Source organism: Hyperolius riggenbachi, chromosome 7, assembly GCF_040937935.1.
Source record: "Hyperolius riggenbachi isolate aHypRig1 chromosome 7, aHypRig1.pri, whole genome shotgun sequence".
In the NCBI taxonomy this organism is placed as follows: Eukaryota; Metazoa; Chordata; class Amphibia; order Anura; family Hyperoliidae; genus Hyperolius; species Hyperolius riggenbachi.
In genome coordinates this window covers 258834270-258862017 of record NC_090652.1, presented here as the reverse complement: position 1 = coordinate 258862017, position 27748 = coordinate 258834270, and the positions used below count along the sequence as shown (strand labels likewise).

The window sequence follows — 27748 nt, the reverse complement described above, 5'->3', positions numbered from 1 at the left end:
ACACTGATTTTTTCTTTTGGACACTGTAATATGCTAACCCTACCTAAACCACCACATTCCCGCGGCTGTAATCTAACTAAATCCCCCCTAACTCCCGGAGGGAAATCCGGAGAGCGCTTCCGTGAGAGGCAGAGCTATGAGCCGCAGCTCTGCCTCTCATCGCGTCTGTCAGCCCAGATTGCCGCCTCTCCCCGCCCCTCTGTCTTCATTAACTGAGAGGGGCGGGAGAGAGGTGGAGATACGCGGCTGATTGACGCGTAAAGAGGCAGAGCTGCAGCTCATAGCTCTGCCTCCTATAGCAGCAAAATCCACAACCAAGAAAGTCGTAGATTTTGCGGGGGAGAGGGAGGGGGGAGTTAGGGGGCATTTAGTTAGATTTCAGCAGCGGAGATGAGGCGGTTTAGGTCGGGCTAGCATGTTAAACACATTTTTTAAATAAAAAGATGATTTTTCTGACACTTCAGTGTCTCTTTACGTACTCTACCAGCAATCTGATGACAAAATTGCCATCTGTAAAAAGTCAATTCAACTGGAATGGTAGAAGGCGAAGTAGAAAAAATTTGAATATCTTGCAAATATCCATTTATTTCAGTAATTCAACTTAAAACGTGGGACTAATATATGGAATAGGAACCCTTTGCAGGTTTTTTGGATTAACCCCCCTGGCGGTAATCCTGACCTGAGCACGGGCTCCACTTTGTGTGCTAGGAGCGGTAAGCCCGTACTCAGGTCGGGCTGGCAAATCCAGCTGCGTGTGCAGAGTTCCTGGTTCCAGCTCGCAATCAGCGCTGCTGAGTGGAACCCAGGCATCCCCCCCCCCCCTCGCATCCCTACCTGTGCCCCGACTGTATGATTCTTCTTAGGCCGCCTGGATCCCCTACGCTATTCTTCCGGGGACCTGGCGGCCAGTCAGTGCAGCGGTGGAGGCGTGGCGTCAGCAGGGGGGGAGGGTTGTTTGAGGGGCGGATCTGAGGCTTTTTTTTATACAAATGTGACGTGTGTGTGTATATATATATATATATATATATATATATATATGCATACACACATGTATATACATGTATATACATGTATAAACATGTATAGATGTATATAGGAATATATATTGCTGCCTGCATCGACGTCTACCTGGATTTTGACTGCTCTCTACCTGCCGCCTGCACCGACCTCTGCCTGGATTTTGACTACTCTCTGCCTGCCGTCTGCACCAACCTCTGCCTGGATTTTGACTACTCTCTACCTGCCGCCTGCACCGACCTCTGCCTGGATTTTGACTACTCTCTGCCTGCCGCCTGCACCAACCTCTGCCTGGATTTTGACTACTCTCTACCTGCCGCCTGCACCGACCTCTGCATGGATATTGACTACTCTCTACCTGCCGCCTGCACCGACCTCTGCCTGGATTTTGTCTACTCTCTACCTGCCGCCTGCACCGACCTCTGCCTGGATTCTGACTACTCTCTACCTGCTGCCTGCACCGACCTCTGCCTAGATTTTGACTACTCTCTGCCTGCCGCCTGCACCAACCTCTGCCTGGATTTTGACTACTCACTACCTGCCGCCTGCACCGACCTCTGCCTGGATTTTGACTACTCTCTACCTGCTGCCTGTACCGACCACTGCCTGGATTTTGACTACTCACTACCTGCCGCCTGCACCGACCTCTGCCTGGATTTTGACTACTCTCTACCTGCTGCCTGCACCGACCTCTGCCTGGCTTTTGACTACTCTCTACCTGCTGCCTGCACCGACCACTGCCTGGATTTTGACTCCTCTCTGCCTGCCTTATTTGTAGTTTCACAATATTTTAAGTTTATTTATAAATGTAATTAATTCACCAAATTTGTGTTCTAGTCTTTTATTTATATGCAGAATGTCTACCAGGCTTTATTCTGTCATATTTTGGTGAGTTATGACTTAAGAGTTGGAGGCCAGGGAGGTTGATCAGCCGGTCAGAGTCTGACACGTTGAGCCTAGAATATTGAACATTTCACAATATTCTAATAACCTGAGATTTTGGTTTTGGGGTTCTCATGAGCTGTAACTAAGCCATAATCATCACAATTATAATAAATAAAGGCTTGAAATATCTTGCTTTGCATGTAATGAGTCTATTTCATATATTAGGTTAACCTTTTTAGTTGAATTACTGAAATAAATGGACTTTTGCAAGATATTCTAAGTTCTCGAGTTTCACCTGTATCTATGAAAGAGGAAAAGTTTATGTTTATCCTCTGCTGGCCGGTTTAAACTGCTCAGATCGGTGTGAGAAACCAGCAGATTCCGGCATCCAGGATTCCAACACGCAATACACAGACCTGAACTAAAATATTGAACAGAGAACATATAGTGCACAAAATAGCTTAGGAGGCTCCGGCAAGAGCACAACAGCCACTAATAACCTCACATTCATAATGCATACCTTAATAACTCCATGAATAAATACTGCTACTCAGCATTAGAAAACTCATTCATAGATGTATAAACCTTGCAGAGGAGTACGCTGCATCCCAGAGGGCCTCACCACACTGAGCTATGACTGTGTAAATTAAATTGCGGTGCTACGAATATAGAGAGAAAAGAAATTAAATATCTGAGTGAAGATTTCAATGCTAAGATCAGTACGTATTTGTTGAGGGAGGCTTAAAATGGACCTGAACTCTTGCAAAGGACTGAAAGAAAACAGAGAAATGCATCCTGTTTGTATTTAGAGAGTTTAGCTCGTTAAATTCCCCCTAATCTGTGAATAATCACAACTGTAATTTGATCTCTCAGCTGTGTCAGCTTGCTGCCTCAGCAGAGCAGCTAATTTGTAAACACAGGATGTTAACCCATTGCCTGCTTCCATGAAAGCAGGAAGTTGACACGCTACAGATTTAATTCAGGATTTGTATTAGCTGTAGCAAAGAAATGTTTTTCTTTAAAGCTTATTATGTTGTTGCTGATCTTTTAGAGCAGAGAGGGAGTACTGAGTTCAGGTCCCGCTTTAACTGAAAAATATATAAAGCACAAACCTAATCTCTGTAAACCATTTGCTTTGTTACAGGCTGTGTTTAGATCAATACAGTCAGAGGCCATCGGCCATACTAATAAGTAAGGATGGGCACGCCGCAGCCTGATTCGTCTCTGGAGTCTGATTCACCGTGTTTGTGTTACTTACGTTGGAAAAAAGACAGGTGTCCATCAAGTGAGCTCCTCTGTACCTTAATCCAGGGGTAGGAAAAGCCACAAGGATTACAACTTCCTCTCTGGCTGGATCAAGATATCAGCTTCCCACTCATAGCTCTGAAGGCCTTGCAATGCATGAAAGCATCCAAGCCCTTCTTAAAGTGAACCTCCAGACTAAAAATCTACTCAGCAGCACTGAAAAGGCTTGGTGTTTCTTTAACAGTTTCACAGCATCAGAGCTTTGTTTTTCTTACCAAAGCATCATTTTTAGCCAAGCTCCACCCATCAAAGAAAACTGCCCGGGCATTTTTTCCCTGATGCTGTGCAAAGCATGATGGGATTTCTGATGTTGTTCACGTTGCCTAGCAACTGGGAAGGGTGATCAGCACACAGGACAGTTGGGCTCCCTGTCACCTCCTTTCAACCAAAAAGATGGCTGCCCTTAATGAAATCACAAACATTTGCCTGTTCTTTTAAAATAGGGTGGGTAAGAGATTATATTACCTATCTATTTTAATTAACATAACTAATGTAACTTCATGACAGTATGTTTGTTTAGGCTGAAGTTCCTCTTTAAAGGGACTGTGATATTTAAATTGGCCAGTTACTTACCTGGGGTTTCTTCCAGCCCCCTGAAGACCTCCTGATCCCTTTCCATCATTTTGCTGTACTCCATTCTCCTCCGTATCATCCTCCATAAGCTGGGCAACGTGGGGAATTGTTGTACACTGCGCATGCGGGGTGCCTCGTCGGTCATTCCGCATGCACAGCAGCAACTTTTATTTACTGCAAAAGCACAGAATGTTCCACGGGAACGGGATGGAGGAGGGAGGCACATGCATTTCATGCATGCAGTGTTCAGAGGGGGGCAGCTTAGGAATTGAGTAGTGTGGAATAAGGCTGGGACCAATGACTTTGCATTCACTGCCTGTTAGCTGCTTTCATGCATCTGCTTGGAACTTGCTAGTGCTCAGCACAGACAGCGGAGAGGCATCTGTGGCGCATGGAGTCGCTGCACTCAGAAATGGCGTTTTCTTGCTGCTGGATAACCACACCACGCGTTACATGCCAAAATGCTTGGGGTCAATTTGGTTGCATCTCATTTCAGCCAGAAAGGGCATTGTGGGTGGTAAAGAGGAGGCTAAACTAACCAACAAGCATGCAGTTCAGCCTCCTGTGCAAGAGGCCTAACCAGGAAGAAAACCTTTATACAAAGGAGGTAGAATCTTCTTTCCTCCATATACAGTTTATGTCACGCTTGTTTTTTTTGTACAGACCAAAAGCTAATTTGTCAAGCTTTTATACTGCCTTTGGGTGTATTTATACACTTGAGTTAGACAGACACTAGGTCAGTGAGTGCTAACCTTGGCACTCCAGCTGTGGCGGAACTACAAGTCCCATGAGGCATTCCAATACTCTGACAGCTCTATGCATAACTTGGGGGGGGGGCAAAGGCATGATGGGATTTGTAGTTTTGTCACAGCTGGAGTGCCAAGGTTAGCACTCGCTGACCTAGTGTCTGTCTAACTCAAGTGTATAAATACACCTGGTCATCTCTTTTCTAAGCTAAGCATCCAGTTAATCTAACATTTCTTAGTAGACTTTCTGCTGGTTTCCCAGTGGTGGAAGGCCTATAGTTTTGTGAAACCTGTACAACCAAGTTTACAAACAATCTGCCTGTTGTGGAATGCCCATTCGGTCTTGCTCAGCCACTGAGCAAGTAAAAATCATGCACAGAGTTTGAGTGCATGCAAGCGAATAATAAGGTCACACTGGAATGCTATTTAGAACGTGGTTCACAGGTATGAGAGATTTTATTACACATCAACATAGCATGAAAGTGTGAGGCCTGTATCCAGCATCACCACCTCATGTTCTCATTCTGCACACTGGTGTAAATATTCTCTGTTGATTCTCGGTGGATTTTTAGCTCAGACACTGTTTGAGTAAATGGACTGCTTTGCCCAAAATCGTCTGGTATACTTGAAAAGAATTAAATTCTGAGCAATTTTGAGATTCTTCTCTGTCAAAAGTGCAATCAAGGCAAGATGGTCGTTCAACAATCATTTTGTACTGTAGAAGGCTCTGTAAGGCTGTAAATTACATCAGATTGGTTTTCTATTTCTAACTTGAATGTTGGAAAAACTGCTTAAAAACTGCCAAGTCTCTACTCATCTTAAAGTGGACCTGAACTCTTGCACAGGAAAGAAGGAAAAGAGACAGAGGTCAACCAATCATAATAGTCATTTCAGTAAACTGCTGAAAGCTGATTGGTAACTCGGGGAAACTGTAAAGGAGGCCTCCCAGCGGCATCTCTTGCATTGGTAACAGTATTTTCTTGCTTGCTGGGGGCTTAAAAGGCATTTTATGACACATTGTGAAAATATCACCAAGGAGAAAACTCAGGAGAAAATGTGAATTGCATATTGGCCACTCTGAGTAGAAGTGCGGCACTAATCAACACGCTTTTGTCCACTTTCCTGTAAAGTAAATCAGTCTGTAACATTGATGCTTTTGTATAGGCGTGCTATACACCAGCAGTTCTGGATGCTAGCCTGGCTTCAGGGGCATAAAGAGATAATTTGCATATTCAGTAGCAGTGCATTGTAGGTAACCACAGATGTTCACTTAAAGCTGAATTATAGCAAGTACCTTCTGTTTTAAGAAGGCAAATCACATCAAACATTGCTTTTTCGTAGGAGGGCTTTTCTGTCTTTTTTAGTCCCCTATACTTTCCTAGTGGTTTGGGTCACCCCGAGCTGCTTGGCTACTCTGTAACATTGATGCGTCGCTGAAAAGCAGACTTACAGCTGGGACCCGCTACGCCCGGGATTTCCACCCTTGCGGAAGAACCGCAATTTAACACAATTGCGATTTGGCTACTGTAGCCCCTGAAGCGATCATTTGGGATCACTGCCAAACTGCTCTGGAATCACAACGCTGCTAGTGGGACCACCCCCATTGAAATCCACTGGCAAAGCGCTTTGCCGATTGCCGGTGATCGGCAAACACTGCCACAACGTGCCTAGTGGTTCCCGCCCAGAAGTGTGTTAGGCCCCATCCTACTTGTGCATTGCTGGTCGCATTTTCAGCAACACGCAGTGTGTGTGGTAAACAAGATATTGAAAGTGAGTAGACTGCCCTGTCTGAGGTTTCCAACCATGCACTGAGATTCAACACATTGATTTGTAGAAATGGTGAAGCACTCCTCATGTATTTCCTTTGATGTGCCACGGTAGAGCCAGCCACACTCTGGTTCTTCATACGTATTGGAAAGAACGTACCGGCACCATCAGATAAGTAAATATATGCTCTTTATTGTAGATGGACAGCTGTCATAATGCGACGTTTCAGGGTAACCACCCCTTTATCAAGCTTAGCTGTCTGTTGTCAATGAAAACTAGTATACAGCAGGTTTATATACACAACATGTGTCAAAAACAACCAATCACTACATATCTCCATTACCACCAATCATATGGTCCATCCTCTGAGTGGACCTGATGGGAAACTATCATGGTTGTTTGTAATAGGTCCATTTAAATGTGTCTACTCCCAATCCCCCCACTCACCAATGCCAGCAGTGCGGAGGGACGCCCCTTGGTCCTGGCACGTCATGCTGTACCTCCCAGCAGGCCGCCGCTCCGGCAGACCTGATGGGGAACATGCCGACGTAACGCGCACTGGGCGGAGCTTAGCTCCGCTATGCGCGTTGCCAGGACAACAGCAAGCAGAAGCGGCGACGTATCGCCGTTCTGCTCTGCAGATGATACAGGGGGCGTATCTCCCGCATCACCGCCAATGGGAGAAGGCATCACTCGTGTCTCCTCAACAAGTAAACATAACATTAAAACCTAATTGGTGGATATTGCGGAGGAGGAATCCCGCACAGCATAGGGCTGTGTAGTAGTATTAGACATATTTATGCCGTCATAGCATACGCTATATTATAGCCAACATCATAGTGGCAACAAGAGACAGGGAACACAGAGGAACCACAGGAATATTTGTGAGACCAATGTAGAGAAAAAAAGTACCAAAATCAACTAAACATAAATCAAGAACCTTCAACATAGATTGCTGCAGTGGGAGACATCAAAGGACCAAGAGAGAAACATTCATATCTATATAAAAGGTATCAAATCTAATTCGCGGTTCAATCCGCGAGGTTCCATAGTATCCAGTCTCTTGATCCAATATGCTTCCCTATACAGCAATCTTTTCACCCTATCACCTCCTCTCCTATGCACACCCACTTGTTCAATAATCAAATATCTAAGCTGATTAGCCTGATGGTTAGCCTCTTTGAAATGAAAGGCCACGGCTTGGTCGGTCAAGCTTTCTCTAATCGCATGTTTGTGCGAAGAAAGACGTTTTTTTATTTTCTGTGTGGTCTGTCCAATATATAGTAAGCCACACGGGCACTTCAATGCATATACCACATATGCTGAATCACATGTGAAACAGTCATGTATCTGAAATTTAGTACCCTTATATGGATGTGTAACATAATCACCCTTAATAACAGAACTGCAATGTACGCAGTTCATGCACGGAAATGTTCCTCTGCGACCAGACCTTGACCGACTAACCGAGCCAACTTCCCTATCAGCGCGGACCAACCGGTCTCTCAAATTAGGCGCCCTTTTATAGGAAAAAATTGGAGGGTTTTTAAACTGCTCTATCTCTGGAAAGCTATTAGCAAGTAAATACCAGTGTCGTTTAATGATTTTAGCTATATTGTCACTTTGTGTATTGTACCTAGTGACAAAGGGCAATCTCTGACTAATATCTCTACGTCTCACATTCCTGTTGTCACCACATTGAACCCTGGCTCTTGCGGCCATAACTATATCATCCGGATAGCCTCTGTCGATAAATTTATTCTGCATCTCATCTAACCTCTGTGTCCTGATCTCACCATCACCAACTATTCTGTGCACCCTCTGAAATTGTCCCACTGGCACGGACCTCCTAGTAGCCCACGGATGGAAACTCCCAAAATGTAAAAGGGAGTTCACATCCGTGGGCTTAACATAGAGATCAGTCACCAGCTTGTCATCCTGAAGTTTAACGAGTGTGTCTAGAAAGCTGACCTGTTCCGTGGAGGCATGAACTGTGAGCTTAATATCCGTACATCTAGTCATCAATTCGTCAGTAAATTTGATAAGGGTCGAGTGTGGCCCCGCCCACACACAAAAAATATCATCAATATATCGAAACCATTGTTGGGCATATTGTCTAAACAAAGGGCTAGAATATACAAACATCTCTTCATAGACACCCATATAAATATTTGCGTAGGACGGGGCCACATTCGACCCCATAGCTGTACCCCGTATCTGTAAATAAAACAGGTCCTCAAATCTAAAATAATTGCTCTTCAACACCACCTCTAACAATTGACATATAAACTTAACCTGCTGTCTAGACATGTCAGACGCTGTTTCCAGCATATACCGTACAGCCTCCATCCCACCCTCATGTGGGATGGAGGTGTATAAACTCTCAACATCCATTGTCACAAGCAGACATTCACTAGTAATCGGAGGCATATTCTGCAAAATACTGAGGAACATTTGTGTATCCCTCAAGTATGATTTGAGCGAAACTACATAAGGTCTGAGAACCTGATCTAAGTATTTGGCTATAGGGGCCAGTACAGAATCCATGCCTGCCACGATCGGCCGGCCCGGTGGGTCACTTAAACTCTTGTGTATCTTGGGGCAAACATATATGACCGGAGTCATGGGAAATGGTTGAACTAAATATTCTGCAAGTTTGTCATCAATCAAATCATTTGATCTGGCCTCTGATAAGATCTGTTCGATTTTAATCTGTATATTGCCAACTGGATCGGAGGGAATGAGTAGATAAGTCGATGTATCCGATAATTGGCGTAGGATCTCATTGCGATATTTCTCAGTGTCCATAATGACTACTGCTCCGCCTTTATCGGCTGGTTTAATTGTGATCATAGGATTAGATGATAATTCCTTAATTGCCGTTCTTTCTGCTTTACTGATGTTAGGGCGTATCTTCCAGCCTGTAAGATTTGATTTGCGAATCAGTGAGTCCACCTCATTTTGGACTTTTTTGATAAAGGTGTCAATAATCTGACACGATGCTGGTTGGAACCTACTTTTCAATCGTAACCCAGTATCTTTTAATGTAAGAGCCTCTGTATCTACGGTTTGTCTATCTCCAAAAGGTCGTGGCACAGAAAAAAAGTGTTTTAATTTGATTGTCCGAAAAAATCGCTGTAGTTCTATATCGACTTCCAGTGGATCAGGGAAATTGGTAGGAGAGAATGATAAACCATAATTGAGTGCTGACAGCTGTGGTGGTGTCAAGGTGACAGAGGAGATGTTAACGACGGTCACTTTCTGGGCTGTCTCGGTTGTCGGGATCGTAGGCGTTCTCTGATCCCCCCTCCTTCTTCTCCTCTTCCTACCCCCCCTCCGTGTCCTTCCTGACTTGTGGCCTGATCCGAAAAACCCTCCTGGGAGGAGCTAGTATAAGGATCTGAGGAATCAGGTACCGGATCCCCTCGTGGTTTTTTATCTACTGGTTCCCCCTGTCTGGGTTTGCGAGGTGGCCTTGGTCGTTGTATAGGCCTTTGCCAAGAGTATACGTATCCCATGTTGTAGTCATGCTCATCACGTATAAATTTCTCCCGTTTAATGGATTCAATCTGTTTCTGATGTTCATCAATAATCGTCATCAACTGGGAAGAGAACTGGTCATATGTTTCCACAGAAACCAAGGTTTTAAGTTTTTCCTTTAGCTCTATACGTTGAGTGGTTAGTCTCGGAAGTTCCTCCTGAATTTTCTCAATGGTAAGTGTCATAGCATCAAATGACGCCTTATTCCAGATGAGAGACCATTTGTGACAAAATGGTTTATCTGTTGGGAACATTATGGGAGCAACATTCGATCTCATTCCTCGTGGGATACGTTTTACACGATGGTACTGTGCAAGAGTTTTGGCATGTAGTTCCAATGTGGTATGCATCTTTGCCACTTTAATAATATTCTTGCGGATATTTTTTTCATCTGCCACTGTCAAGAACGACACTTCAGTGGATACTTGAGACATGATCCGTGAAGTCTCCTCAGGAGTGTAGGAGAAGGTGGGAGAGTCCACATCGATGTCCTCCATGTTGCCAAGATAAGGGTGCCTTCACTATGTGTAGTCCAGTCAATTGATTTGTAGAAATGGTGAAGCACTCCTCATGTATTTCCTGGATACTATGGAACCTCGCGGATTGAACCGCGAATTAGATTTGATACCTTTTATATAGATATGAATGTTTCTCTCTTGGTCCTTTGATGTCTCCCACTGCAGCAATCTATGTTGAAGGTTCTTGATTTATGTTTAGTTGATTTTGGTACTTTTTTTCTCTACATTGGTCTCACAAATATTCCTGTGGTTCCTCTGTGTTCCCTGTCTCTTGTTGCCACTATGATGTTGGCTATAATATAGCGTATGCTATGACGGCATAAATATGTCTAATACTACTACACAGCCCTATGCTGTGCGGGATTCCTCCTCCGCAATATCCACCAATTAGGTTTTAATGTTATGTTTACTTGTTGAGGAGACACGAGTGATGCCTTCTCCCATTGGCGGTGATGCGGGAGATACGCCCCCTGTATCATCTGCAGAGCAGAACGGCGATACGTCGCCGCTTCTGCTTGCTGTTGTCCTGGCAACGCGCATAGCGGAGCTAAGCTCCGCCCAGTGCGCGTTACGTCGGCATGTTCCCCATCAGGTCCGCCGGAGCGGCGGCCTGCTGGGAGGTACAGCATGACGTGCCAGGACCAAGGGGCGTCCCTCCGCACTGCTGGCATTGGTGAGTGGGGGGATTGGGAGTAGACACATTTAAATGGACCTATTACAAACAACCATGATAGTTTCCCATCAGGTCCACTCAGAGGATGGACCATATGATTGGTGGTAATGGAGATATGTAGTGATTGGTTGTTTTTGACACATGTTGTGTATATAAACCTGCTGTATACTAGTTTTCATTGACAACAGACAGCTAAGCTTGATAAAGGGGTGGTTACCCTGAAACGTCGCATTATGACAGCTGTCCATCTACAATAAAGAGCATATATTTACTTATCTGATGGTGCTGAGATTCAACACAGTAATGCAGTGCCTGGTTGCAGACAATTCTGCGCAAATCCCAACCAAGAGCATTGTAACGGCCACTTACGTAGAAAGCACAGCACAAAAATGGAGAAGGGGGGACCTTAGGCTCGATTCCCACTCAAGACAGGTCCATTACGGCACAGAGTGGACCAGCAGTTTCGTGTCCGCTCTGCTCTGCTTTCTCATTGTGTCTGTGTCCAGGCCCTTATTGCATTTTATAGCGATTACTCTGTTTCCTTAATTTAACTAAGTTTTCTTAATCTACTGAACTACTAAGTCTGAAAATCATAAGATGTTTTAGGTCACACTCAGATAAAAATTTTGAAAATTCAAGAGTTCACAAACTTTCAAACACAACAGTGTATACACACACACACACCACACACACACACACACACACACACACACACACACACACACACACACACACACACACACACACACACACACACACACCACACACACACCACACACACACACCATACACAGACACACACACACACATACACACACACACATACACACACACACACACCACACCCACACCCACCACACACACACACACACACACACACACCATACACAGACACAGACACACACACACACATACACACACACACACACACACCACACCACACACACACACACACACCATACACAGACACACACACACACACACACACCACACCACACACACACACACACACCATACACAGACACAGACACACACAGACACACACACACACACACACACACACACACACACACCACACCACACCACACACACCATACACAGACACACACACACACACACACCACACACACACACCACACCACACACACACACACACACACACACACCATAAACAGACACACACATACACACACACACCACACCACACACACACACACCACACCACACACACACACACACACCATACACAGACACACACACACACACACACACACACACACCACACACACACACACCACACACACACACACTCTCTCTCTCTCTCTCTTTCTTCAGAACTGATTAAATAGTGCTTCCTGGGGAGACTCCAGATATGATGTATACAAGCTTGTGCTTGTTTTTCATTTCAAAGATAATGTTTGCTAGATGAAACAGAAATCAGAAAAACATAGACGAAGTCTGCAACAACCAAAAAAGTATTTCCCACATCCAGTGCTTTATAAGAAAAGTGCTACTGCGCTTATACATAAGAGCTAATTAAAAAGTAACGAGTGTCCCGGTTTCTATTTCAGGGAAGTAGATATGGGAATGCTGTGCTGGTGTTTCTGAACTTCATACACTGACATGTCAGAACTTGCAGATGAGCTGCCGTATTCTACAACGTTCTAACTATGCGAGTGGAGGCACTTCATAGACGTGGTCGTGGCAGGTACAAGAGCACAATTCAAAGGTCAAAGGCAATTCTTATGCTATCTTTGTTGTAACATTTCAAGAGTTTTGTTATTTTTTTCCAAAGTTTAAAGAAAACGTTTGCGAGTTACTAAATATAAAGAAAATCAGATACTTACCTCAGGATCCTAATGAGGCCTCCCCCGTCCTCCTGAGCCATCTCACTCCAGCACTCGCAGCCCGGAACAATTAAAAACAATATCTGTGGCCTGTGCATGCGCAGTAGCAGCTTTCCGCTTGGGGTCCAGCGGAAATAGCCGAGCTGGATAGAGTCTGCTCTTCTGCACAGGTGACCCGTTCAGGCTTGGCTATTTCCGCCGGAGACCAAGGGAGGGCTGCTACTGTGCCTGTGTAGGAGAGCCGACAAGTGGACTTTCGGGGGAGCAAGTGCTGGATCCCCTCTGCTGAGGAGTATGAGGGAAGCCTATTTAGGATCCAGAGGCTTCCCCTTCCAGAGGTAAGTACTTTTTTCCCTTCAGGTACACTTTCAAACAAAATTAATTCACACACCTCTGCCGTACTCTCACGGAGATCCTCCATGCCCAGTGCATTCAGCCTCCCTCTCCCGGCCTGAATAATAATTTGTGATGACCTTCCTTCCCGGACCCGTGTATGTGCCGTTATTATCCATCATAGGTGCCATTACTCTGACACCAATCTATTTACTGGTCAATTACATTTTGATATGTGCTATACAGCAACATTGATTCTCTGACTTTATATGTTGATCCTATAGCCTAACATTTTGTATGGCACTTTTTTCCTATTGGACTAAAAGCGCTCAAGAGCTGCAACCACTAAGGGCTCAAGGGGCCACCCTGCAGTGTCAGGAAGTCCTACCCAAGGACTACTTACTAGCCAGGATTCAAACACTGGTTTACCATGTCAAAGGCAGAGCCCTTAACCTTCTTAGCGGTATGGACGAGCTCAGCTCGTCCATAACCACCGCAGGGCACCGTTCAGGCCATGGTGGGCCAATTTTCTTAATTTTTTTTTAAAACACGCAGCTAGCACTTTGCTAGCTGTGTGTTGGGGACGATCGCCGCCGCTCGCCGCCAATGCGCCACTAGCCGCCGCATAACAGGGCCCCCCCCCCCCCCGAGACCCCGTGCGCAGCCTGGCCAATCAGTGCCAGGCAGTGCTGAGGGGTGGATCGAGACGCCCTGACACGTCACGACGTCGATGACGTCATTCTGTTCATCGCCATGGTGGCAGGGTAAGCCCTAAAGGAAATCTCGTTCAGAACGGGATTTCCTGGTGGGTTTGATTGCCGGCGGCGATCGGAAGGGTGGGAGGGATTCAGCAGGGAGGGGGAAATCATGTAGCTAGCGCTAGACTAGCTACATAATTAAAAAAAAAAACTAAAAAAAAACTGCTGCGCAGCCACCCTGGCGATCTTAATAGAACGCCAGGGTGGTTAACCAGTACACGATCCAGCTACCTTATGAGCATATTTGTGCACTGGCACTTTCCTCTGTGACACATTAGTTTCTCTTTATTGGATGTCACCATACTTAATAGGCATACACAGAGAGTTAGGTGGCTTCTACCTGTCAACCTTTTTTTGTCTCACAGGTCGTAGAGGAGACCGATTATTTGTTGTGTGTACAGTATTTTAATTGGTTTTAATATTTGAACTTTTGTATTGTATTGAAATAATACATTGGATTATTGTGAATTACTGGTGGTCCAGCTCATTTTGGCAGGACTCTTTCTTTCTCTGTTTTCTCAGCTATACAATTGTCTTGCAGCTTGCATACCATTTGTGGATACAATTCATTATTATTGGAGTGCAAATATGTTTCCATTGCATTGAATAAATGGAGGCAGCGCTGAAACTTGAAAATTGCTCTGCTTTTTAAAGTGAACCAAAGGTGAAAATAAACTGATGAGATAAACAACTGTATTTATCTTCCTACTCCTAAAAATGACTTTTTTTTAGATATCCAATGGTTTTATTTTCTATTTAACCATTTCCAGCGTAGGTTGACTGTTTTACTGTCTCTAATCAGTGGCAGCCTAATAAGTGTCCCAGAGTTAGAAATAGGTAAATAGTTCATGTATTTTATCTCCCTCTGCATACAGAAGTTGTATTCTAACAGGAAAACTTGTATGGCTGTAATTTGCTTATCAGTGATGTTTACTATATTCATGACAAGGTGCGCACAAGACAGAAGCTGTCACTTCCATGCCTAGAAATTAACTATTTCAGGCACCAAAATACAGCAAGTAAAACATCCTGGTTATTAATATGTTTTGCACTGTGCATACACATGTTTATCTCATCATATCACATAACGCCTCGGGTACACTTTAAGCGGAAAAACCATTAGAGGTGAAGTGGTTAAGATTTAAGACTGCTACTCATGCTGTTTACGGTTTAACTGAATCCTGATTGGCCTATACTCAGTTTATTATAAAAAAAATAATAAACATTTCAGCAAAGACAATTTATAAGGGAGAAGGGGGGAGAGCACTTTATAAGTCGTGGGAATATTTATAATTATATTTCTATAAGGTATAAGAAGACATCATAGCTTATTTTCTATGAGTATAAACAAGAGTTAACATATTTTTCTGCATCTTCTGGAGATGACGTGATAATATCTTAAAGATGAAGCTAAAATCAATAATGTCCGTACAGTACGCTGCAAATATTGATTAGGGCTCGGTTTCAGGATATTAAAGCATACTTTAAAATAAATACAATAATGTTTAAAGATACCGGATTCTGTTTCTACAGAATGCAGCTTATTCACTACATTTTAGCTGAAATTGACTCCACCCACTTTGTTTACATACTTCTTGTCTGTAATGAAAGCAGCTCATGTAGGAAAACAAACACTTTTAACATGTAAGTAATTTACTATCATTGTTGTGCAGCTCAAGATCTGGATATGGACTACAAAACCTTTTGCTGTGTTATGTGTGGATCGGCCAACATGAACTGGTCAAAGCTTTTGCCAGATGACAGCAATGCCCCACTGGCTTTACAGTTACCTACCTTAAAGTGGACCCACATTAAAAATACAAGATTTCAGAAATAAAATCTATTTTCTAAATTATAATAATAAATAGCAGCTTTTTTTTCAGCTGCCTGATGAAAAATAAAAAATATTTTACATTTATTGGAGGAACCCCTCCCTTCCTTTCAAATTGCCGGGATTTTTCCTGCAAACTGGTGGAGTAGATGGTGTCCGGCAATGGAGGAATTGCTAATGGCTGCCCCCAGTATAACCCTAGCTATGAAAAGAGAAGGGTGAAAAGCATGCACTGAAATGATCATAGGCTTGAAGGAGTGTTTATTTATCTTTGTATGTGTCAGAGTGCTGCAACTAAATATTTTTAATTAAAAAAATGTTTGGTTTGGGTCCGCTTTAAGACTTTTTCGGATGGAAAAGTGGGACACCTTCAAGAACTAAACTACATAAAGGGAAGGTCCAAGCAAATAAAAAAAAAAGATCTACTTGCCTGGGGTTTTCTCCAGCCCCTGGCAGCCATCGTATGCCCTCGCCGCAGGTCCGCTTTCAGCTGGTAGCCCAGGTAGACCTCGCCAGGTCGGCATCTACTGCGCTTGCACGTGAGCCGCTTTCAGTCACGCTCCCGAGGTCTGTAGTGTACTGCGCAGAATACTCCAGACCACGTGAGCGTGACTGCAAGTGGCTCTTGCACAGACACAGTAGATGCCCATCTGCACCGGAGGGCACCTGGGCCACTGGTTGGGAACGGAGCTGCGGCGAGGGCACAGGACGGCTGCTAGGGGCAGGAGGAAGCCCCAGGTAAGCAGTTTTTCTTTTAATTCACAGCTTGTATCTGTCTTTTAAGCAAGGGCAACGCCCCACCTGCATAGCCAAAATACAGTTGTACTCTAAACTATGCAGTCACGCTTCAATACTCAAACACCACACTTCAGCACCATTTCAGTACCGAACAAGTGGATGGGGTCAGGGGGAGTTCACTACAACCTTCTTGCAGCAGCACTCTGCAACTACCTGCAGCATGCATTTTTAACATGAACTATAAACGGACTGATTACTGCCCCCACCTGTTCAGGAGGCCAGTACCTGGACAAGAAGTAGTTGTCAACGTAAGCACAGGAACAGCATCCAATCTGAAGTTGCATATAGAAAATGACAGGGGCTTTCTCCTGCATGCATTGGAAACTTGAGGAAGTGATGCTTTTTTAAAAGAAAATAGTTTCTTGCCATTTCCAGAGTTGAGATCTGCTTAAAGTTAGTGTTGTTTTAAACTTCAGGTACACTTTCAAAACACAAACATTTTAACATCTAATAAAAAGCCGCAATCACCAGCGATGTCTGGGAAGGTACTCAGAATCCTCTGGGTAGAAAGTATGAGATTTACATATTGGACGGCACTCAGACAAAGCGCTGTGGCGACAATGATGATAATGAGTTTTGAGCGGAGACACATGGCTCTGGGCTATGGAAAACATTAACCTACATCACACACAGCAGATTGGGAAACCGGATCCATTCTTTTTTTCTATGGCTTAGCAGAAATGGATATTAAGCGGTTGGAAATAATATCTGAGCATCCCCGCCAGTCTGCCAGGACGCCTGAGAGATGATTAGCTGCCTGGATGCGCCGGATCTGGGTCACCCTAATTCGAAGCAAGTGATAAGGCGTGGGCCACTGGGGGCCATGAGGCAGAGTGATGTCCTGGCAGAGGTGGGCGGCGAGCCGGCATTAAAGGGAACCTAAAGTGAGAGGGATATGGAGGACACCATATTAATTTCCTGTTAAACAATGCAGAGTGCCTGGCTGTCCTGCTGATCCTCTGCCACTAATACTTTAACCATAGACCCTGAACAAGCATGCAGTAGATCAGGTGTTTCTGACTACGGACACTGCTGATGCCAGAAAGATCAGCAGGACTGCCACGCAACTGGTTTACAATAAAATGAATATGGCAGCCTCCATATTTTTCTCACTTCAGGTGTCCTTTAAGCAGTGCTGTTCAATATTAGTTTAACATGATACTATGAAGCAACAGAAAATGGAAAAAGCCAATGGTCCTGATTTCGAAAAGCTGAAGATCCCGTGCGATCCACCATTTTTATTTTCAATCATCTGATATTAGGTTTTTAGCCATTACGTGTGTCATATAAGATCATAGTTAGCACTGCTGAAAGTACAGTGAAATAGACTTCATACAACAGCAGTCATGGTCAGAGCCCTCGGTGCAAATTACTCACAGTAAAATGTTTTTGCTGCAGGTGCATGTGCTACTGCTACTGGATGACCACCATTTCACTCACTTGTTATCTGTACTATGGTCTGATATGACTCACAAGAGGTTTGCTGCCTAACCTTAACCAGTTCACCACCAAGGGTTTTTTATCCTAACGGACCAGAGCAATTTTCAGTTGTCAGTGCTCCTCCCTTTTATTCCCTAATAACTTTATTACTACTTATCACAAGAAAATGATCTATACCTCGTTTTTTTCGCCACCAATTAGGCTTTCTGTAGATAGTACATTTTGCTAAGAATTTTTTTATTCTAAATGCGTTTTAATGAGAAAAACAGAAAAAAAAAAGAAAAAAAATCATTATTTCTTAGTTTTCAACCATTATAGTTTTAAAATTAAACATTCTCCTGTGGATAAAACAAACACGTTTTATTTGCCCAGTTGTCCCGATTATTAAACCGTTTAAATTATGTTCCTATCACAATGTATGGCGACAGTATATTATTTTGAAATATAAGTGTTATTTTTCTGTTGTGTTTTTTTTTATTCTGGCCATAATTACAAGCCCCTATGTAATAAATGAAAATTAATTTCCCCCCATAAAATATAAATTAACAAAGCTGAGTCCCTAAGGCAACTATTTATTTATTTTTTTAAGCTGATTTTTTTTTACAAGTGTCTTTTTTTTGGGGGGGGGGGGGGAGGGTTGGAAGTGTAATTTTATTAAGATCTGTATGTACTTGAAAATGAATGTATTTTGTAGGTGTAATATACTTTTTGGCCACAAGATGGCGCTAGTGAACACTCGTTATAGGAAGTGTTCACTTTTTTTTTTCTTCACTTTATTTAATTGTTACATTTCCTGTTATTGTGAATGGACGTAGCCGCTGTTCGCAGTCACGTCCATTCACTCCAGGCACTGCGATTGGGTAGAGGACCGTTTGGTCTTCTCCCCAATCACCCAGCACGGAAGCCCGACGGAAACAGCGGCGGTAGCGGCGCACACACGGCGGTAGCAGCGACGGGAACGCGCGACATATTAAAACGTCATGTTGCTGTTAATAGCGGTAAGCATGACGTTTTAATACGTTAGGATGTCAGTAAATGGTTAATAAATCAGGACAACAATGTGAGAGCACCGTTTCCAATCAGTTTAGATGCACGTGCTTGTAATGCAATGCCATCAATAACTAACCTTCTATCTGCAGCATTCTCACAAGATTAAGCCAAATGACTACAGACCCAAGATAGCTTCCAGCACCTGCCGGCACAGCTCAGGTAAAACTAAGGATTGTAGGTCTACTGTGGTGCCATGCAGTGGCAAATAATAAGCGTTGCTAAGGCTGTGTACACACTTTCTTTTAATGTCATCTGAAATGTTCATTAAGGCTCAATTTAGGGAGCAGTAGGAAGGAATGTTATACAGAAAAGCTGGAGAACAATAACCTTGTGCTTAGTAACCACTGTTATGGCCCTTTTATGTTAAAGAAGTCTTTTGCTCCAAGAGCTGTTTCGTAATTGGGTAATGTAGTTGTCTGATGCACAGAGCAGGCCGCAAACATTTTCCATAGCAGCAGTCTGCTCACTTGTCCTTCACTCCCCTCTCCATAAAGCAGAATACACTGCTCTACTGGAAGCCAGGCAACTTCAACAAAGGCAACAAAAGAAAAGGGTGCTCTCCAATGGTGCATTACCTTTTTAATGTAAAAGGCGCTTGTAAAGTTGCACTTACATAAGTGTGGTAGTAAAAAAAAACGTGTCCAAGGCCGCCAGCGAGTCCTCTCACAGCATCTGAGCTTGGCCAGAGCTCTAAGATGCGATGTCACACCGGGAGGGGCAGTCTTGGGGCGGAAGCTCGTCACGTGATGCTGTCTGACATCACTACGCGTTTCCTGACCAGAAGAAGGCGTGGTTAAGCGCCGAAATGCGTAGTGACGTCAGACGGCATCACATGACGAGCTCCCGCCCGAAGACTGCCCCTCCCGGCGTGACATCGCATCTTAGAGCTCTGGACTCGCTGGCGGCCTTGGACATGCTTTTTACTACCACACTTACGTAAGTGTAACTTTACAAGTGTCTTTTACATTAAAAAGGTAATGCACCATTGGAGGGCACCCTTTTCTTTTGTTTAATACAGATAAGTTGCCTGGCTTCCAGTAGAGCAGTGTATTCTGCTTTATTATGGAGAGGGGAGTGGAGGACAAGTGAGCAGACTGCTGCTATGGGAAATGTTTGCGGCCTGCTCTGTGCATCAGACAACTATTATAGGTCTGTATGTAACTAAATGCAGAACTAATGCCAAGTAAACAAAGAAGCAGTGTCATAATAGAAGCAGTGCTATTCTTTTACTCAAGACTGAATATATACTTTTTTCTCCCCTAGCTAACTTTCCCTTTGCTCTCCATCGATGTGAACTAGCCCCCCTCCCATCCCATGTACAGCCCCCTTTAACATGTGTAACATCCACTTACAGAAGCTTCTCTCTCGTTTATGTACAGCATCCCTCCGTATCCGTATGTTGCTCCCCCTCATTTGCAGCTTCCCTTTTCTATTTGCAGGCTTCTTTTCCATCTCCGGCCACCCAAGGCCCGGGCCTCTGTGGCCTTTCCAGAAATCCAACCCTGCTTTAACTAGGATAGCATTTTGAATATGTAGTCAGTAAAAGCAGAGGCAATATTTTGTTAGGGAACTGGAACTAGACATTTGTAAGCTTCAGCATCATCTCTTCCACAAGGATTGAAGTAGACACAGCAACAGACAGTCACAAACAATGTGCAGTGCATACAGTGAATGGAAACTGATGTATAGCTTGACCTCTATCCTGAGTAGTAGCACAGATGCTGTGCGCAATGATGGACAGCAGATCTCCAAAGTACAGTTAGAAACATCATCTCTACCGTTTGGTCTCCTAACCAGGAATGACACTTCCTCTGAGTAAGGAACTCCATGTTATGCAGTTATATTCAGGGCCAGGAGAACTGATGCAATGCTCAGCACAGCATCCCAGCATGTTCTGCACCTGCATGTACCAACTGGTTGCGCCCCCCAAAATACACATCCCATACTCACTCCATAAAGCCATACAAATTAAAGTAAAGGACAAAATGGATTAAGTTCTCCCAGCAGCCTTATAGCCACGGATATACGGTTCTGGTGATGCCAAGCAGAAGCATGCAATGTCCTGAGATAAGGTAACACATTTGCTACCCACTAACTATCGTGCAGGTCTGGAATGTTGTTTATGATACCGTAACTGACATCCCATATCCACTGCATATATACTGTGGGATCGGCTTGTAGGAAAGCATGGCTCTGTTCTGCATGTATGCTGCTGCTGATAGCTGTGGAAAATGTCCTGGCAGAGAACCTAGTGTGACCTGACCCTTAGGCCTAGAAACTGACTAGAGGGCTTTCAGCAGTGTTTTTGAGATGGACAATGCCAGTGAAAGAAGATGGAGGTGAGCCCACTAGAGCGACTATTCTTTGGCCAAAACACTCTGCCTGCACCATATCGCTAGCAATCACGATACAATTTTAAGTATAGGCTCGCCGCAAAATCTCTTTTCAATTGCTATTCATAGAGATAAAGTGATTTAGCAGCTCTTGTGCTACCCAGAATCCACCAGCTTACCTAAAATCCCATGCAAAACTTGAAAACTTAACTCACTCATCGCAATCACTAATCGCAATCTATTTTGCAATCACTAACACTTAAATAAAATTGTTACAAGCGACGAGCGATCGTTTTGGCGATCTTCTTAGGTGGTTACAGGTGCGATTACATGAACAGCGTTGGGTGACAAGCAGCGATAAAGACCGTCACGGCAGACTGGATCTTTCAGATCCCCAACAACTCCTGCAACAAGTGCAGCAATCGTTTGAACTCTCGTTTGTGCCCGCTGTGCTGTCGCATGTACCCACTGACAGGAAGATGGACTTGGGAATTGTAGCCGGGGGACATCGCTGACATCCATCTTCCTGCGTCCTCAAGTGAGAATTAAGCTTGAAGGGAACCCAAGGTGACAGTGATATAGAGGCTGCAATATTTGTTTCCCTTTAAACAATACCAGTTTCCTGGCAGCCCTGCTGATCTATTTGGCTGCAGTAGTGTCTGAATAACACCAGAAACAAGCATGCAGCTAATGTTGTCAGATCTGACAGTAATGTCTGAAACACCTGATCTGCTGCATGTTTGTTCAGGGTCTATGGATAAAAGTATTAGAGGCAGTGGATCAGCAGGACAGCCAGTCAACTGGCATAGCTTAAAGGATACCTGAACTGACGTGACATAATGAGATAGACATGGGTATGTACAGTGCTTAGCACACAAATAAATATGCTGTGTAACTTTTTTGCTTTCTCTGCCTGAAAGAGTTAAATATCAGGTATGCAAGTGGCTGACTCAGTCAGGAAGTGACAACAGTGTGACCCTCCCTGATAAGAAATTCCCCTTTTTTTTACCTCTTTCTTGCTCTCAGAAGCCATTTTCTGCTAGGAAAGTGTGCTATAGTTGGAATTTCTTATCAGTGAAGGCCACAATGTAGTCACTTCCTGTCTGAGTCAGGACTGAGTCAGCCACTTGCATACCTGATATTTAACGCTTTCAGACAGAGAAAGAAAAAAAGGAACACAGCATAGTTATTTGTGTGCTAGGCACTGTACATACACATGTCTATCTCATCATGTCACATGTCAGTTCGGGTATCCTTTAAAAGGAAATAAATATGGCAGCCTCCATAGACTCACCTCGAGTTCACTTTAAGACGGTTGTCTTGTAGTATGATTCTCATTCCCCTCCCTATACCGAGTTTTAAGAAAATCAATGAACTGCTAACGATCATCATTTCTCAGGGAACAGGCTTCAAAGCAATGTCATTTATAAAGGTGAGACTTCTCTGTTCCATATAAGAAGTCAGTTCTCTGTGCTATAAGAAGTCAGTGCGCCGTGTTGCTGTGCGCACAGTCACTTCCTAAGCTAACACACAGCAGGCAGGCGGCATAACAATGTATTCAAGGCCTCACATTTCCCATCATCCCCTCCGTTTATAGACACTCCACAGAATGTAAAGCAACTCATTGATCCATAGCTCATAAAATTCAGCAGCTGACACAATGAGCACAGAGTGATCTCCACTGTTTTCTGATTTATAGGATATTTGTTTATCTTCTCTTTACCTAATTAGGTGGGTGACCTTTAGGAACTCAGTAGTGGCATGGCTGTGCATCTATGGAGGCTAGTGAGCAAGATGTACAGCTGAAGGAGAGAGCAGGACAGGGAGAGAGCCGCTTACCTTCTTCCCCCGCAGGGAAATATTTGGTGTGTTGGTAAGAAGTTTTTCTATTAGATATTCCCTATTCTGGAAAAGAAAAAAAAAAGAAAAGAAAAGGAATGTCAAACAAAATTTTATGTCAAACCAGGTTACTTTTCACCGTGTTATAAAAAACTTCAGGCCAAAGGTTTCCTATAGATATGAGATGTTGGCCATCCTATCTGGCCATATTTTGACTGGATCTGGGAACATGTGATGTCTGTATGTACAATAGGTATACATGGCCTACTGCTCTCTATAGAATACAGACTAGCACACTCAGGAGAGCCAAGAATTTCTGTTTATAAAGCTGTGTCAGTCACAATGCATTATGGGTAGACAGACTGGCTCCGATTTGGGAGGGGGCATGGCTTGGAGTGTCACACTCCTGTTCTCCCAATTTTTTCCATGGGAGAGAGCTGTCGCTACAGCTGCTACTCACCCTCCCTTGCCTCTTGGAATGCAGGATACTGGACTGTATGGGGGGGGGGGGAGTGGCTGACCAGTTCTCTCTAGAGGTAAGTTATAGAAAGGAGATATGGCCCATGGGTGAGGGGTGTGGCTACAGCTGCCACTCACCCTCCTTCACGCGGTGCCTCCAGGAATGAAGGATACTGGACAATATGACAGTCTTTTGCTGTCCAGCTATTCTTCCTCTCTCTAGAGTTCAGGCATAAAAAGGAGATGTGGACCATGGAAGGTGAGTGTGGCTACAGTTGCCAAGCACCCTCCCTAACCCCAGTGCCTCTTGGAATGCATAATACCGGGCTGTATTAGTGCCACTGTCCAGTTATATTTCCTCACTCTGGAGTTCAGTTATATAAAGTTTTGTGTGGCCCGTAGTAGAGGAGTGTAGCTTCAGCTGCTGCTCACCCTCCCTTCGCGCAAAGCCTCCCAGGATGCAGGATATTAGACTGTATGAGGGAGTGCTGCTGTCTAATGATTCCTCCTCTCAAAAGTTTTGTTATAGAAAGGAGGTGTGGCCCATGGGAGAGGGGTGTGGCTACAGCTGCTGCTCACCATAGCTCACACAGTGTCTCATGGAATGCAGGATACTGGACTGTACAACAGACTGTTGCTGCTCATCAATTCCTCTTCTCTCTAGAGTTCAGCCACAAAAAGGAGGTGTGGCCCATGGAACGGGGGTGTGGCTACAGCTGCCACTCACCCTCTCTCACACAATGGTTCCTGGAATGCAGACTACTGGACTGTATGAGGGAGTGCTGCTGTCCAACTACTACTCCTCTCTTTAGAGTTCAGTCATAAAAAGGAGATGTGACCCATGTGAGAGGGCTGTAACCCAAATTTTCAGTTACAATTAAGTGTAAGGAGGCCCTGACAGGGTCATACAGACAGGTGAACACATGAGCTTTGAAGCTGAAGACCCCACAGGCTCATTCCATAGGTTGCTACTTTTAGGATTCTGCTAAAGGCAAAGGATCAGCCTGACAACTGGTCTGGTTTTAAATGACAATAACTATGGCACCTTGCTTAAAAGCCTTAAAGGGAAGGTTCAGGCAGATAGTAAAAAAAATAAAAATCCATATCCACTTACCTGGGGCTTTCTCCAGCCCGTGGCAGGCAGGAGGTGCCCTCGCCACCGCTCCGGAGGCTCCCGGTCGTCTCCGGTGGCCGACCCGACCTGGCCAGGCCCGGCTGCCAGGTCGGGCTCTTCTGCGCTCCAATCTGCGCCTCACGGGGTTGCGCTGACGTCATCGGACGTCCTCCAGGCTGTACAGCGGCGGCGCAGTTGTTCTGCGCCTGCGCATTACAGCCCGGAGAACGTCCGATGATGTCAGCGCGCCCACGTGGAATGCAGAAGAGCCCGTCGTTGGAGCGCAGAAGAGCCCGACCTGGCAGCCGGCCTGGCGAGGGCACCTCCTGCCTGCTACGGGCTGGAGGGAGCCCCAGGTAAGCGGATATGGATTTTTATTTTTTTTACTATCTGCCTGACCCTTCCCTTTAAAGAGAACCCGAGGTGGGATTTAATGATGTTAGTGGGGCACAGAGGCTGGTTGTGCACACTATCACCAGCCTCTGTTGCCCTATGGTGTGCCCCCAGGACCCCCCTGCGCTCTGCTATCCCCAGCGCCGTGCTAGTGACACACAACGTGTCGCCAGCAGGCTGTTTACCTGTGACTGTCTGTCAGCGAAGCTCCCCCGCCTCCTCCGTATCGGTGCTACCCGCCTGCGTCCCTTCCCTCCAATCAGCGGGAGGGAAGGGAAGGGACGCGGGCGGGTAGCGCCGATACAGAGGAGGCGGAGGAGCGGCGCTGACAGACAGTCACAGGTAAACAGCCTGCTGGCGACACGCTGTGTGTCACTAGCACGGCGCTGGGGATAGCAGAGCACAGGGGGGTCCTGGGGGCACACCATAGGGCAACAGAGGCTGGTGATAGTGTGCACAACCAGCCTCTGTGCCCCACTAACATCATTAAATCCCACCTCGAGTTCTCTTTAAAGTTAACAGAAACAATTAAAATAATAATGTATGCATTATTTACATATATACATTGCTAAATAAGCTATTATATAGTCTCCTAGATGAGAAAAAAAACCTCTTTCATGGTACCCTTGCGTTATGATTACTTCCGGATTTTAGGGTCTAAAAGTGGTGCAATTTTTTCACACTCTTTTAGATCCTAAAAGCAGGAAAAAATCATACTGCTAGAGAGATCTGCGGCAGCCCCCTGGATCCAGTGCTGCAGTTTTTCCTCTGTCCGCTGTACCCCTATAGTGAGATCGCCAGTTGTCATCATCACAACAGATGGCAATCTCCCCAGAGGGACCCTGAGCCTCCGAGGACCAGAAGAAGAATGGCTGCCAGCATCTGAGGGCTGGGGAGGTTAGTTACAAAGTTAGGGTTCACTTTAAATGCTAGAAAAATATACAGCTTTTCGATGGGCAGAAAATATAAAAAAGGACTCTTACCTTTGCTTTTTGGAAGAATTTGCATTTCAGGAGTTCAGCTGCTGTTGGCCTGGAGTGACAAAGTAACAAAAAAAACATACAGTCTTAAAGAGTGCTGCGTAATAGGTTGGCCCTTTATAAATACAATAAATAAATAAATATATTTCAACAACTAAAAAGTTTCTACCTGCAACTGTCTTCAGCAAGCATTACACATTACCTATGTGCAATTGTCAAATGATAGTAACAGGTCTAGTGCCGAATATCCTATCCCTGTTAAACCTAATGCACACGCAGGTTCAGGCCCGGATTTACATCACCAGAGCCTATAGGCAGAGATGTCCTGGCACCCTAGACTTCACCCTTCATAACCCTACAAATACCCCCCCCCCCCCCCCCCAAACTGCACTGCAAATAGCTACAGATGCCCCTTAGCATTAAGTAGCCAGAGGTACCCTCCCTATTAAGTTGTCTCGGCTAAAGGGAGATCTCATCAGTGGAATGCAGAGAGCCGGGTGAGTAATCTCTCATTTACACTCCGCTCAGAACACTGCATAGGGAAGGAGGGAGGAAGGTGCTCGCGGAAAGGAGTAAGCCGCCTTTCTATCAGCAGGCGTCTGTAGCCACATGTCTACAGTGCCTTATGGTAATCTGGCTCTGCGCAGGTTTACTGTAAACCTCAAATATTATTAATCATTGCAGTGACATTAAGTGGAATGAGTGCAGTGTGGAAAAACTGTCAGTTGAGAAGTGAAGAGGACAACAGGGTGCGGGACGAGGGAGAGGCTTCCAGTAACTGAATGAGTAAGAGCACAATAGGCCCATTTGTCATATAGTGATCTGATAAAGTCAAAGTCATCACAAAATTTGACTGTGTGTTTGGGGGCAGGAAAATTGACATCTGAAATTGATCTTTAATTTTGAATAGACTTCAGCATGTAAGTTAATAGCACCGCCACTGCTCTTGAGCCAGTGACAGGCCCACCCCTAGGTCTCCCCCAAGCTATAGTGCTCCCTGTCGCCCCTGCAGAGTATTAGCGCAGCAGAGCTCACTCTCACTTATCTATGCAGCCTGTGTGTTCCCTTTTGTGTGCTATTGTCTTCTCCATGTGCCTATATATACACAGTGACCCAGTGGTGCTATGTGAGTACATACTGTACATGCCGCCGGGTCATGGGTACAGGCAGAGGGAGATCACAGAAGCACACGAAGGAGCGAGCTGGCTGTATAGGAGAGTGAAAGTGTGCTCCACTGCACAGTATTAGCTTGGGGTAGACCTGCGGGGGGGTGGGGTGGGGGTGCGGTCACTGGCTCTAGTGCATACATGCCCTTGGCCAAACTTACTGCTGCGTGACACACCTTTTTGACCACAAAAAAAGACCATCATTATATTATGATTTCCTTCAAAACTATAATCAGACAGCCATGTTGGGGCATTGATCTTCGGCAGTGATCAAATCTGGTGGGGAAAAATCGTAGGGTGTATGGGCACCTTTACTGGGCATGCAGACACTACTTAGCTAATACTGTGTAGTGTTGGGCGAACAGTGTTCGCCACTGTTCGGG

At 44.8% G+C, this 27748-nt stretch overlaps 1 protein-coding gene across 1 annotated transcript in view; it reads right to left on the bottom strand.

Moving 5' to 3' along the window:
• STK39 (serine/threonine kinase 39) overlaps positions 1 to 27748 on the bottom strand; it is an 827935-nt gene that overhangs the window by 345206 nt on the left and 454981 nt on the right. The window contains exons 9-10 of the mRNA XM_068247051.1: positions 26203 to 26251; positions 23254 to 23319 (exon numbers count right to left, since the gene is read on the bottom strand). Of these exons, the coding sequence (XP_068103152.1) occupies positions 23254 to 23319; positions 26203 to 26251 (115 nt within the window). The remainder of the gene's footprint in view (positions 1 to 23253; positions 23320 to 26202; positions 26252 to 27748) is intronic.